Here is a 14,968-nt window from a genome sequence, read left to right as displayed (position 1 = left end):
GAGGTGAAATGGGTATGAGGAGCTGAACCTGTAATGAATGATGGCCAAGGGGATGAGCACATAACTGGTTAAGAGGAGACTGCATGATGGGAAGCAGTCTTTCTGAAGGGAGTGGCCAGGGGAGGCATTGACTGTGCTGGTTGCACACCTGCTGGCTTCAGCAGAGGGCGGCAGCAGCCTGATGAATTCAGTGTGCCATAGGGAATAGAGTTCTCCTGGGACACGCATTCCCACCTGGGAGCCTTCCAGAATTTTGTTTGGGAATAAAAATTATCTCTCACTACTTTGGAGAGGGCCTGGGTGAGGGAGGCACCACACCTGTGTGCCCAGTGAGTGCTGTCAGGCCCCTGTGGCCTGATGTAACGTGGCTTGCTAGCGCCTGCTCATGGGTATGACATGGCCAGAGGAATGGCTCTCTCCAGGACTGTGTCTGGTATTCTGCCTCTGGAGAGGGCTCATGCAGGGTGCTGGAACTGGAGTGTAATTTGGATAAGGAGTCTGTGATGTCATTATAACATGCTTATGGGTTCTGCTGGCATGTGTGAGCAGACCTAAGTAACCACAATCAGCATGTGTGAGCAGCTATCCCACTCCAGTGGAGGCACCCAGAGAGGCTTTCCCTGAATCATGAAGTTCCCCTTTTGCCATTGTCCAGACCAGACTGCAAACCCGCTAGCCACCACCAGGAGTCAGCAAAACCGCATTGCCTGGGGAGTCTCACTTTTATGGTCTGTTAAAGGCCCAGACACACTGCCACCAGCCCACCAGTTGGGATGAGCTGAAGGACTTGTCAAGGGATCTGCCCACCAGGGTGAGGCGCCGTGGCCTTGCAGTGTCCTCACTGCGCCAGGGGCAGCCTGCTGGCAGTGAGGAGGGCTGACGCCCTTCCCACGTGAGACACTTAGTCCCAAGGAGCTCCTCCAGCTGTTTGCAGGGCCAGCAGCTGGGTGCCTCCAGCTGCACCCGCATGTCAGTGGGTGGGGCTGAGCACAGGGATACACTGCCTCCTGGAACCTGGGAAGGCTCTTGACATCAGGCGTCTCTTGCAGGCACCATTGCAACAGTCAGGCCTCACTGGCAGTGCTCAGCTTCTGTGTTGACTCCCTGACACAAGGCGGGATGGAGACTTATGGCAAAGCTGTAAACGCCTTTGCCTCTAGAAGCCCCAGGGGACTGCCAATATCTGGCACTTGAGTGGCATGTGCCAGGCTCCTATCTGGGACAGATATTTGGCCCAGATGCCATGGGCAGCCAGCTAAAGCTTGCTAACTTCATTGGGCATTTTAGTTGGCATAGGCACCAAGTGCTCAGGCCATTTGCATTGTGCCACCACACACCAAGAGAAGGACCCACACTATCTCACAGGCTCAGGGGACAAGGTGCCATGGCAGCATGGTATTCAGCAAGGTAACAGGGATCATGGGCCCAAGCCACTGTTGCCTTTGTGGGAAGCCATGACTTTACCAGGCCAAGGGTGTCCGCAACATACAGTCTTGGTGCTTCCCATAAGCACAGCAGTCAGAAAATGGGAGTCTCCCTCTCCTCCTTTAGGGACACTGCACCTTTAGCTGATAACCCACTCTTGGGCAGGGGTTGCCACTCATATGTCCCCAGTGGTTCATGCTTAGAAGTGGGAAACACACTCAAAGTCTAAAACCCCTTGGGGAATTTACCCTTTGTGGGGTGTTAGTAGTGGGAAACACATCCACAGCCCCTCAAACTAGCTCCAGTGAGCAATGCTCCAATTCAGGGAGACTCTGGTTGTTTTTCTGGAGCTTGCACTTTAGTATGGGAACTCAGAGCAGCACTCCACTTAGGCATTATGCAGTAATGCAGAGCCATGCTACCAAACAGCAATAGGCCATGAACTCCCCAGAGAGAATCACCTGCCTGGGAGAGCCACTCAGTAAGCTATTTGCAACTAAAAGGCATGGTCAGTTGCAAGCTGACTCAATCCATCCTTCTTGTGAAGCCAATTGTGACTTTGTTAAACTTACATTTGTTCAATAGAGACCCAGGGTTGGGGGTCTGAGTCCAGTAGTGAGCCTCAGTTGAACAAAAGACTATGAGGAATTGAAATATAGAAGTTTATTATTCACAAGTCCTGGAGAAAGTCCATCACATGCCCCAAGTGACCAGATGGGGAGGTCAAGGCATAATGCAGGCAGAGAGCACAGCATGGCCTGGTGTACATGCTTTTTTAGAGTTTGTGGGTGGAGTGCTTAGGGTTCTTGGGCTAAGGACAATTTGATCAATTCAAACCAAAACGAGCAAGGCTTTGGTAGGCTTTGAGGGGCTCTTATCTGAGGGGTGCCCAAGGGGAAAGTTCTAGGAGGTGGGGGAGACTGCTGATCACAAGGGCCATTGGGAGACTCTTTTCAGGATGTTATCTGGCTGGGACATGAGCTGGCAGGAGAGTCAAATGTCAGCTCAAGGCCACTGCAGGCCATTTAGCCACACAGACTGGATGCTGAGGCAGCAATAATAGGGCATAGTTTAGCTAAACTCAATAGATGCAAATTCAATTCTCCTTTTTTCCAGAAGTTTTGCTCATAGTTCTATTCCACTATTTTAATTTTCTTCTCAGGAACTCCAACTTATACTAGTGTTGGACCTTCTTTACCTGTCTTCTAGGTCAGCTGCTTTCTCACTCTTTTTAACTTTTTTCTTTATCTCATTGTTATTCTCTTGATTATTTACTTGCTTTTCTGCAACATTCTTTATTAAGTTTTCACTTAATTTTTTCTTCATTATCGACCTTATGATTCAATCTTCATTTCTTATGTTATTTTGTCTTTTTTTTTCTATTTTTTGTGCTCAATCAAATCTTTTTTCATTTCTTCCTTTTTTGTCTATTTCTGTTCTTAGTTTTTGTATTTCTGGGTTATTTTTTTCATATTTCCAAATGTTTGTTTCAGGATATTTAAGTTAGTGTGAAGTGTTGTGTTACAATCTTGTTCAGTTTCATTGTTGGATTTGGGGGAGAATTTTCATCAGGTTAAAGACACTGACTTGCTTTTCTGATTATTATAGCAGTTTAGGAATGAGATCTGCTTTTTCTGTTTGTGCTCATTTCATAATCATGTATGAAAAGCACTCTTTTCTGCCAGTTCTGCCCTCTGCTGTGCAGTTTTGTTTATGGATGGTATTGGTGATTGGGGGAGGGGCAGGAATTGGTATGCTCTGTTCTTTCATTTCTGTGAGATCTCTAATTTTCTCCCTCTTACTTTCTTCCTTCTTTCCCTTCAATGCCAGGCCTCCAGGGAGTATTCCCCAGTCTCTACATATCTGATTCTCTACCAGAAGCTACTCTTCTCCAAGGCGGACACTCTGCCTTACTTGCAAGCCCCTTCCCAGTTGGTGCTGTGCATGGCCCAATCCCTGCCTGTATTCCTTGTTTTTATACTGGACTACCTATTTCCAAGGAGGATTTTGTCTGTGATTTATCTAATTTTTCCTTAGATAACAGCCTCTCTACTGTTTTCTGCAGTTTCTTAAGCCCCCTCTTTAAGGCTTTCCACATCAATAGACTACTCATATCCTGGCTCTCACATTCCCTAACCTGGGGTAGCCACTTGATCATGATAAGGGTCAATTTGTCATCTGAAAATATATCTCTACACAGAGCACAGTGCTGATATATGACTGGTGGCTGTTATGGTTCTTGGCCTTGAAAGTAAAAGTTGAAAGACAGAAAGAAGCTCTTTAGACAGAGCTGCTGGGGCTACAGAACTGGCCCCTAAGAGGGATGCCAGCTCTTCTCCAGCTGCTTTGATCTTCTCCCCACTGCAGTAACAAAAACTCTCCAAAGGAAAAAAAGGCCAACAACATGTTGGGGTCATAATTATCACCAGCCTAAAACCCCCAGAGCATCTTCACCTTCCTGCACAAGAGCATCAACACAGCAAATAGGAAGAATGAGGTTGCCTTGGAAGTTTTCTGCATCTCAGCAGTGCCTTCCTCCACCTGAATGGATGGCGAAGTTGTCATCAGGAGCAAAGCATAGACACATAAAACTGTAATTTTAGGCAGAGTCAACTATTTGGTATATCTTCTCCCAGATGCTTGACAAAATAATATTGAATCCATATAGCTAATGAAAAATGTATTTCCCAGGTCTGGACCTAGCTCAAAAAATGCCTTCTCCTAGAACTCTGAAGACTCATCTGCCTGTTCAGTTGGTGCCACCTTCCTTCTGGAAAGAAAATGTAAAGGTAAGAAGAGCCAACACTTCAAACCCAGTTTTGATCAGTATGTCCAAAGAATGTCTCTATCTCTGTGAGAACAATCAAGGATAATGGAAGATAAATAACCAATGGAGGTATAAGGAATTGCCCCCACATTCCCACATTCTCTATTCTGGATCCACCTTTCCTTCAGAATATTATTTCTGGGTACACACTAGGAAGTTTTCAGACAAAATCATTCTGATTGGCTGACAGTTAAGCCCCATTCAGTGAGAGTGAAGAGTGAAACAACACATGTATTTCCTGAGGAAGGTTATTATCTCGGTTTGGATCCCCCAAGAAATAAACACCAAGGCACAGTAAGGTGTGAAAGGGATTTACTTGGGGAAAATCTGTGAGGGGAAAACCTAAGCCAAACGGAGAAGCCAAGAGATCTGTAAGACCATGAGGGAGAAAGCAGTCCACCCTCAGAGCACACCTCATGGCCTCCAGGAACCTCTACATCATCCATTTTCAAAAATCGTATTTTATTTTGACACTTCCAAATTCAGAATCAGTTTACAGTATATATTGAATATACTAGTGTTTCTCTTTGATATCACCTCATTAGTTGGTCTTAAAATCAATGGAAGGTGGAATATAAGCCAAATACCAACCTACAGATTTGCAGTGAGGAGAGTAGCCTCTAGCAGAATCAAATGCTAATTTATATCAGCGGGACCAGCACATCTTCTCCCTGTGGATGAGCTACTTCAGAAACGCAAACGCAGACTACCTTCCTTGTGAACCCTTACCATGAAAATACAAACAGTCAAGCTCGTTTAACCAAGACTCTCTCCCCAGAGCAGTGCTCAGGCATGGATACCAGCTGCTGCTCTGACTCTTGCTGGGCTGGGCTTCCATGCCTCGGCGGCTCTTCTTGCCCACCTCCCGCCTCCAAACAAGGTACACTGAACTGGATAGGACTCCACATGTCATGATGCTGTTCCGCTCCTGATCTGCTCCCCTGAGATACACCCAGGTTCACCCAGCTGTGAAAACATCTTAGTTTAATAACTCCACTCATGTTATTTTTGCTGCTCAAAAACCAATATTATTTTCCAGTGATACTGTAGACTCAATATCAGAAGACACAATAACACTGTTAGCCACCATACTAACACCTTATTTTTATAAATCAGGTCTTCTAAAAATCTCCATGGCAGAACCTCCCTCTATCTGCATAGAATTATAAATTATTTGAGTAGGAAATGGTGTTAGAAAGTTTAGTGCAAGCTTTTCCTGTTCAGATGGAGCAGTGAGCTAAGCAACAGTCCCCTGCAGACCCTCATCCTCATCACCAGAACCTGTGAAGCCTGCCTCTTATGGTGAAGTGGGCTTTGCAAATGTTATTAAATTGAGGATCATGAGATGGAAATATTATTCTGGATTATCCAGATGGGGCTAAATATCATCATAAGGATCCTTATAAGAGGGAGACAAGAAGATCAAAGGGACAAGTACATATGACAACTGAAGCAAGAGGTCAGAATGACTGGAGGACAGGGTCAAGAAGAAGGAATACAAGTGGCCTCAGATGCTAGAAACAGCAAGGAAAGGGTTCTCCCTGGAGCCGCCAAAGGACAGAGCCCTGCCAACAGCTTCCCTGTGGCCCAGTGAGATCTGACCTCTAGGACTATAGGAGGATAAATCTCTTATTGTTTTAAGCCACTGTGTGTGTGGTGATTAGTTACAGCAGCAATAGGAAATTCACACAGATGAATCGACAGACTCTCAGAAAGTATCTGAGATCAGAGCACACGCGGCTACCTGACTCTGCACTCGAGTACGTTCCCTCTGTAGCCCACACTTCAGTTACTCAAGCTTGTACTTACAAAAAGTCAAGAACCAACATAGGCATTAAGACGTATATTTACATTATAAGGCCTGTCATAATTTTTGGCTTCCTAAATGCTTTCATGAGGGTCGGAGAGAAATCCCAATAGGAAAAGGGGCAGAGAAATAGAGTCATGCCAAGCCTGTGTTCGTCTGGAAATGCACGGTGGTTGTGCTGGACAGAGAAATTATGTTTGGTCCGTGAGAGAAGACGCGTGAGGGACCGTGAACGTGCTCCTCCCCGCAGCCTGGCAGAGAACGCGCTCTGAGCGCAGGCTGGGAACAGGGCGTGGCGGTGAGTAGGGGGCAGGGGACGAGCGAGGACAACGAGGATGTGTGTTTATTTCCCGGGTGCCCTTCTTGCTGGCCCGCTGGTCGACTGTCTCCCCACCAAAGGCCTCTGCTCCTGTTAAAGGGCCTCGTCCTCCAGGGCGCAATGGCTCCCCACTGGCTTGGCCTCTCGTTCTGGAAGCTCGGAACTCTGCCTGGGCATGCTGGGAGATATGGTCATCCTAATCATAGAAAATGCCTCGCCTTCAGGCACCCTAAAGGGGAAGGCTTACGTTCTTAGATGCTTTCCAGTAACACAATGCTGTGCACCGAACAATGATATTTTTCTCTCTTGTTTTTTCTCTGTGTCTCAATCCCCTCACCTGCTGATTTCAGATTATCTATGTGGCTAGAAATGCCAAGGACTGTCTGGTATCCTACTACCATTTCTCAAAGATGTTAAAAATGGTGCCTGACCCTGGTACATGGGAGGAATATGTTGAAACATTCAAAGCTGGAAAAGGTAAGTCGTGTTCCCTCATTCATTCACCAGCTGCCATCAGAAAGGAGTGTTTTCACTGGATGGTTGTATTCATAAAGGCTGTGGGGGGACGTAGACGCCACTCAAACTGGGTCACCTGAGGAAAGTCTGGGCAAAGAGCTGTGTAGAAAGCTGCGGGCAGAGTTTAAAGAAACCGTCAGATGACAATACAACACTGGGAAGCCATTGCCCCTGGAGAAAGGAGAGAGCCCCTTACCAGGAACAGTTGGCCATGGCGAGCCGACAAGAAGTGCATCGGGAAATAAGCACACATCCTCGCTCCCCTCCTCCAAGGTCCTTCCAGCGCCTCGAGGCAGTGAAGCTCCCATGGAAGCCTGAGGACAAAGGAGCCCGTTGACACAGTGACAGGGGTCAGCCTGTCAGGGTGGGTGGGTACAGAGTAGACTCTGCAGGGCCAGTGAAAGGTAGCCCTCTCTCCCCTTCACCATCACCCAGAGTAAAGGCGTCCAAATATCTGGTGACGATAAATTTTCCAGAATGGAAATCAGTCTATTAGGAAACAGTATTGATTGCATGACACCGATCTAGGTACCAAGTAGTACTTCAAGTCAAGTAAAGATTATGAATCCCCGGCCACAAGACAGTCTCCGGTGCGGTAGTAAGTGCAAGGGTGGAAATGAAAATGCAGGAATCCAGAATACTTTGTATTATCTCCGTAATTACAAAATCCCCGTCTCAGCAAATAAGAGTTCTACCCAAGGCCCTTGTCCTCCAGCTGCATGTGATAAAGGCCTCTTTCCTTCGCACCACCCCTGTTCGTGTGTAAGTCTCAGGTGGGTGCTGATGCCCCCTCTCTCTTCTTCTTCAGTGGTGTGGGGCGCCTGGTACGACCACGTAAAGGGCTGGTGGGGAGTGAAAGACCAGCACCGCATCCTCTACCTCTTCTACGAGGACATGAAGGAGGTGAGGGCGGCACGCGTCTCTAACAACGTCCGGCTCCCAGGCAGGGAGCCGGCGGGAGCCCCGGCGGGCGGGCTGGCCCGGAGCCTGAGTCTCTCTGCCCGTGGCCCTCTATCTGACCAGCTTTAGCCTTAGAAGTTCTAACGACAAATTTTCTTTGATTCCGTGTATAGTTTCCAGAAGTTCCTTCCTCCTCAGGACACACCTCATGCCTTTACAGCCAAATTAATCCTGATGTTTTTGGACTCGTTTTCTTCACCTATAAAATGGGCATCATCCCGTTTCATATCTCACAGAATTATTGTAACGATTGCTGAGGTCACACTTGTAAAATGCCTTGTTGTTTTCAATAAACTCAGTTTCCTCCTCCCTCCCACACCCCAAACCCACATCACAAACTGAGGTTTAACCCACATAAACATTGGCAGGATTGCCCATGTGTTGTCGCAGAGGACTCATTTCTCCATTTCAAGCCACTGTGTATGAGTGGCAGCTCAAGTTCACGCATGACTCGATGGATTCGTGTCCTGGAATTACAAAAGCATTTCCTATGCCAGCGCTAGTAAGAGGTCCTCTGAAATCTAATCAAAAGCCATAGCTCCTTTTTCTGCATCTCTGTGCTCAGAGAGAACCAGGGCACGGGATTCACATTTCTGGGTTCACAACCCGAGATCCTTTCATTCAGCCTCTTACTGGCCTTCTGTTGACCTCAGACATTTTTGCTGTCTCTTGTAGCTCAGATACTAGAGTTAGCCATACATGCTTCGCCAGGACCATTTTCCCTCCTTTACACAACCTTTCCTGATCTCCACCAGGAGGCAGTTGTGATTGCTGCTTCCCATCAAATCCCATGGCACTTTTTCTGAGCCACACATTCCAGTTAATTGTGTTTATATTCATTCTCCATTGAAAGGTGAACCTCCTGAAGGCAGCACTGGCTCTCATCTTCGTGCTGTGGCAGCTCCTAGGACAGTACTATGCTTTACACATGGCCATCCTTTGAGGAATATTTGTCATGTATTTGAACTGATCCCTTAACTCATTTATCCCCAAACAATGTTTGTCCTGAATGAATGTCATTCCAAATGTAAAACCCAAAATTATTTGTTTTGTGTTCCTATTGTACATACAGGACCCAAAGCGGGAAATTCAGAAGATACTGAAGTTCCTGAAGAAAGACATAACAGAGGAAGTTCTGAACAAAATCATCTATCACACCTCCTTTGACGTAATGAAGCAAAACCCAATGGCCAACTACACCACTCTGCCCCCCAGCATCATGGACCACTCTATCTCCCCTTTTATGAGAAAAGGTATGGAGGACTTATATTCTAAGATGCAAAACTGGCCTCTGTGGTCCCCACAATCTGCTTAGACTTCCCAGCAATGTTTCGTGCTCCGTTATTTATTCTGGTCAGTGACACTACTGCACAATATCTGAAAGGCAGACTTCCTTCCCCCCTTCTTGTGCTGGCTCTGGGTGCATGTTCCCTTCCCCTGTACTCCTGTAATAACCGCAGATACTTCACCTTTTTTCAGGGATGCCTGGGGACTGGAAGAACTATTTCACCGTAGCCCAGAATGAAGAATTTGACAAGGACTACCAGAAGAAGATGGCAGGGAGCACCCTGACCTTCCGCACAGAGATCTGAGAGCAGCAGGGAGACAGCCTGGGCTTCCTTACTAGATCTTAGACATTTGAGGCTCTTAATCAAGGTTTCCTACAACCCCAACACCCTTCTTCTAATCCTGAGCTTTTCCACACTATCTAATCATATGTCACTATGACATACTTCATTAAAATGTAACCAAATCCCAGGTAGAAGTTTAAGATTAAATTGCATGATCATTCACACAGTCACCTACCACACGGTAATGGACTAAAGGCAAAATAAACGTGACTTAACTCCATCACTATTTGCAATAGCCTGGCCTCTCAGAGGGAAAATTCATGAAGAGCGAGAAACAGGAGTGGAGCTTCGGCAAAAGAGAAGGTGAACCAGAGAACCAGGGAGGACGACAGGAGGGCACTGGAGAGAATGTCAAAGGCAGCAGCTTTCATCCTCAACAGGCAAGATGAGAGACATGGGGACCCGGCACTCAGAGATACCAGGCATGGGTCCAAGGATGCAGTGAGGAGGGGAAACCCATGTGCCCTGCCTGCCTTGGGTGCCCTCCAGCTGGATATGGTCTCAAGACCAAAGGGAAAGGCCAAAGCTGGGTGATGAATGGCAGGACCAGGGCAAACAAGAAACAGCCCACTTCTGGGGCCACCCACACCCAGAAAGGAGGGGAAGATTTTATATTTCAGATGGGCTCCTCAGAAAGAAAAAACGCCTTCCATTAGCCAAAGGAAAAATAGCACCATACGCACCTCAAGGAAAACTCGTTGTCACATCTCTGGGAAGAGCCACGTGTCATGCTCCTTAAAAAGGCTTGTAGCAAAATTGCCAGGCTCGCCAAGTTGTTCCACTACACATGTAAGTGTGCCTGCTTCTTCTTTTTACTGAAACCTGTCTCAAGAAAGTCCCATCATATACACAAGTTGTGCAAAAGCCAGCATGTCATTTTAAAAGACTATCGGAAAGGCTCTTGTGGAGGTGGAGCCTTCCCGTGCTGCCAAGTCACAAGGCGCAGAAAACTTCTGCCCCACACGGGACAACATGGGCTCTGTTTGGCTTCTTTCTCCTTCCTGCTTTCTAACGTAAGCATGCAAATCATTTCCCACAAGACAAAGGGTCCGGTACAGTATTTCCACCCAGTGCTGGTCTGCGTGAGGAAGATGTGAACTGAATCAGTGTGACTGAACAGCAAATGAATGTGTACCGGTGAGCATCTACACCAAACACCTTCAGCTCTCATTCCAGGAGCTACCTGCAAATGCAGACAGCAAGCACCCTTTCTGCAGACAACATGGCCTCAGCACATCAGAGATAATGGTGACAATGTTAGCAATGTGTCTAGAGTTTGCAATTAGGCAAAACTTGCCTTCCTTCTTTTAAATATTGTAAAATTCTTTTTGCTTTAATTGTAAAAATAAATTCCATTCTTATATTCTCCATAAATTTCAGTCACAAGAAGTATTCATGGATTTGTCTCTTATAAGGATCTGCTAAGTCCTTTTAAAAAATATATACTGCACTACCATGAAGAAGAATTAATGGTTTCATTCTATTTTAAAAGAACTTTAGTCCTATTAAATAGATATGGGGAAGGTAACCATCCATATATCCTGATTTTAACATTCTCAATGATCATGGATACATTTAAAAGAATTTTTATTCTAATCACATGTTATGTATTTACACACACAAACATTCCTATATATACCACAGCAGTGCATGATCAAATTGTAAATGTTCACAGTTAAATTATTTGGAAACCATTCACTGAGAAGGAGAGAAAAAAAAAGCAAGGGTAACTGGGGCTGTGCACCTGGAATCCTGAGACTTTAGAGGGAGAATTAGAATTAGATCATACCCCAACAGTCTCACTTCAGGGATGAGAAGACTAAGATTTTGGGCCCCCAGACAGTACCGGGCAGAAGTGGCTGGGCGGGCCCCAGGCCCTGTACCCTCCATCCCCTCAAGCCCCGTCCCCTCCAGCCCCTGGAGTCCCATCCCCTCCAGCCCCTGCAGCCCCATCCCCTCCAGCCCCTGCAGCCCCATTCCCTCCAGCCCCTGGAGCCCCGTCACCTCCAGCCCCTGGAGCCCAAACCCCTCCAGCCCCTCTAGCCCCATCCCCTCCAACCCCTGGAGCCCTGTCCCCTCCAGCCCCTCTAGCCCCGTCCCCTCCAGCCCCTGGAGCCCCATCCCCTCCAGCCCCTGGAACCCCATCCCCTCCAGTCCCTGGAGCCCAAACCCCTCCAGCCCCTCTAGCCCCGTCCCCTCCAGCCCCTCTAGCCCCATCCCCTCCAGCCCCTGGAGCCCCATCCCCTCCAGCCCCTGGAGCCTCGTCCTCTCCAGCCCCTGGAGCCCTGTAGTCCCAGAGCTGCAGGCTGTACCCTGCACTCATGTCCTCTTAGTGCCCCACAGGGCCAGCACAACCTGACTGGGCCAGAGATCCATTCTAACCACTCAACAGATCTCAGAACTTCTCTCACAGAGGCTTAGAGAGAGAAAGCAACAAAGTCTGGGAGGAAACACACTTAGAAAGGCAGTTCTTCCCTAAAGGGCCCCTGGATCGGAGCATCTGTCAGGGCACCAGTGAGTGGGGGAGCCCCAGGTGGAACACGGCCCTCCCCAGAGTGTGGCGCCTCGGCCTCTGCTCCAGCCTTCAGCGCCGCTGTCCCTGCCGCCGGGCCTTCGTCTGCTCTGAGCTGTGACCCAGGGCCCATTCCCACCCTGCCCAGTCCCTGCCTGCCCTGTAGCATGCCTGATTCCTGCTCTGCACCAGAGCCTGTGTGCTTCTGCCCCTTTCCTGCCCAAAATTAGTGTGGGTTTTGCTGTTAATGGAACTTGATGCATCTATCTAGGCAGATTTAGTCCACAGAAACTTAAAAACCTTTCTAGGCCTCTCTCTCTCTCTCTCAGCTTGGAGGAATTAGAGCTCATCCTGGAAGAATCTGACGATCAGTCCTTCTGAGAGGTTTTCTTTGACCTGGAAAACCCACCCACCCCTTCTTCCTCATCAGCGCCCACCCCTGGCCCCCATCTCATCTCTAGGTCTAGAGTCACAAGGATTGGGAAACTGTGGCCCATGAGCCAAATCCATACCCATCTGGTAGAGCAGCAGTGTTTTTAAAAGGTTGTTACAGAAACAACAGCAAAGAAGATGTGACCCCGAGGGCTGAAACACTCACTGTCTGGTCTCTGACAGGGATGGCTATGAGCTCTGGCTCAGGAGAAGCTCCCAGCCTCCTGTCCCGGGGGCAGAGCCCCGGGCATCCCCATCAGCCCAGCCCCGACACAGGCACCTGCCCATGCTCAGGCCACCATTACCCCACCCCTGCTCGGGAGGGAGGAAAGAGGGGAAGACTCCAGAGGAACTGGTTTTCCAGGGGAACACAGTCAAGTGGCCTAAGCCGGCTGTGGCCAGAACAGGGCAGGCCTGGGCCGAGTAGCCGGCACAGAGGGGGCACCATCCCCTCTGGCCTCCCCTCTCAGCCACACTGTCCTCCCTCCCTGTGCCTCCTGGGCTCCCCCGGCACATCACAGTGTCTTGCCTCCTGCATGGAGCTTCGAAATCCCTCCTCAGGAAGAGGTGGCAACTCTCTATAAAGAACTGTGTCCATCAAGGGGGACTCAGCCCTGGGCTGGAGGCAGCAGGGTTGGAGACCCTCCAGGAGGTCCTGGCTGCCTCCAGTTTAGAGGATTGACGTTCCATTGGCAGTGTGACCCAGTTTCCAGCAGAGTGTTCTTCCCCATCAGAAATAAGTTTACGGCAACATTCCAGAAACAGGCTGAAATCCAAACCTTGGTGGCCTCCTGTGTAAAGCTTTCTGTTCAGGTTGCTTTGTGATTTCAAAGTACTTTTTTTTTTTAGCTTTAGATCAATTTTGACATAACTGATGCCAGCCTGAATGCCCAAATGCGTTTGCAAAGGCAAATCTTTGGAAGACAGGAACATTCTGCAGGGAGTTGACATGCCTCGCAAACATTATTGTGAAATCTCATGGTGTGCAGGCAGAGTGCATCAGAGTGGGGACAGGGGGAAGGGAAGGGAGAAACAGGGAAGGTGAGCTACCAGAAAGGACTCAGAGGAAACACCTGCACCCTGAAGAATTCGATGGCAAAATTCATAAACAGATGAGCTTTGTTTAAACTCAAAGACAAAATGTTGTTTTATTTTCTGTATGTATTAGATAGATCTTTACTTAATTTCTGAGAGAGCTGAAAAATATGAAAACACCTATGCTTTTCTATGGGACATTAAATTTTATATGAAACCTCTCATTGCAATAGATGGTAGATAATTGATAGATGATATAGACAGATGATAGAGAAAGAAAGAAGAAAAAAGAAAGGTAGAAGGAAAGGGGAAGGAAGGAAGGAAGGAAGGAAGGAAGGAAGGAAGGAAGGAAGGAAGGAAGGAAGGAAGGAAGGAAGGAAGGAAGGAAGGAAGGAAGGAAGGAAGGAAGGAAGGAAGGAAGGAAGGAAGGAAGGAAGGAAGGAAGGAAGGAAGGAAGGAAGGAAGGAAGGAAGGAAGGAAGGAAGGAAGGAAGGAAGGAAGGAAGGAAGGAAGGAAGGAAGGAAGGAAGGAAGGAAGGAAGGAAGGAAGGAAGGAAGGAAGGAAGGAAGGAAGGAAGGAAGGAAGGAAGGAAGGAAGGAAGGAAGGAAGGAAGGAAGGAAGGAAGGAAGGAAGGAAGGAAGGAAGGAAGGAAGGAAGGAAGGAAGGAAGGAAGGAAGGAAGGAAGGAAGGAAGGAAGGAAGGAAGGAAGGAAGGAAGGAAGGAAGGAAGGAAGGAAGGAAGGAAGGAAGGAAGGAAGGAAGGAAGGAAGGAAGGAAGGAAGGAAAGTTTTTAAGCTCTACTTGATCATGGCAGTGTATCTTAATGCCTGCCTGCACACCATGAGATTTCACAATAATGTTTGCGAGGCATGTCAACTCCCTGCAGAATGTTCCTGTCTTCCAAAGATTTGCCTTTGCAAACGCATTTGGGCATTCAGGCCGGTGTCAGTTATGTCAAAATTGATCTAAAGCTAAAAAAAAAAAGTACTTTGAAATCACAAAGCAACCTGAACAGAAAGCTTTACACAGGAGGCCACCAAGTTTGGATTTCAGCCTGTTTCTGGAATGTTGTCGTAAACTTATTTCTGCAATCCACTGAACTGGCAGTCCTACACTTGTCTGATGCCGGGAGTTTGACTTCTGCCTCTCATGCAAACTTAAGAGAGCATGCTTATGCCTTTGTCAACTAATTCAAGGGATTTCACTCTAAATAGATCTCTTACTGAGAAACCGAGGGTTCATTGAAGAAAAAGATTGACTATTGCAGGCTCCCAACTGAGTGAGAGATGGGAGTAAGAAATAGCCTAAGATGGCTTCCAATTCAGGGTCTATGATTTAACGTTCAGATATGGCACCTCTGTGTGATTTGCTCCAGTATCTAAATCTCCAGTCCCAAACCTTCTCTAGGATTATTATGTGGTCCTATGGCACCTCAGTCTTAGAAATGTTTAAAGCCTCACTCACCCACCTCTTCTTCCCCACCCATCCCCTCATAAACCAGTTAC

The 14,968-nt window shown here is 47.6% G+C and overlaps 1 protein-coding gene across 1 annotated transcript in view; it reads left to right on the top strand.

Annotated features, from left to right (window-relative positions):
- Positions 1–10,936, top strand: part of LOC118930053 (sulfotransferase 1C1) — a 30,055-nt gene extending 19,119 nt beyond the window's left edge. The window contains exons 4-8 of the mRNA XM_036920851.2: positions 4,117–4,214; positions 6,729–6,855; positions 7,703–7,797; positions 8,927–9,107; positions 9,334–10,936. Coding sequence (XP_036776746.2) covers positions 4,117–4,214; positions 6,729–6,855; positions 7,703–7,797; positions 8,927–9,107; positions 9,334–9,446 — 614 coding nt within the window. The 3' untranslated portion in view covers positions 9,447–10,936. The remainder of the gene's footprint in view (positions 1–4,116; positions 4,215–6,728; positions 6,856–7,702; positions 7,798–8,926; positions 9,108–9,333) is intronic.
- The last annotated feature ends 4,032 nt before the right edge of the window (positions 10,937–14,968 follow it).

Source organism: Manis pentadactyla, chromosome 2 (assembly GCF_030020395.1).
Source record: "Manis pentadactyla isolate mManPen7 chromosome 2, mManPen7.hap1, whole genome shotgun sequence".
Taxonomy (NCBI): domain Eukaryota; kingdom Metazoa; phylum Chordata; class Mammalia; order Pholidota; family Manidae; genus Manis; species Manis pentadactyla.
The sequence above is the reverse complement of the archived record's forward strand: the minus strand, read 5'-3'. Positions and strand labels throughout refer to the sequence as shown.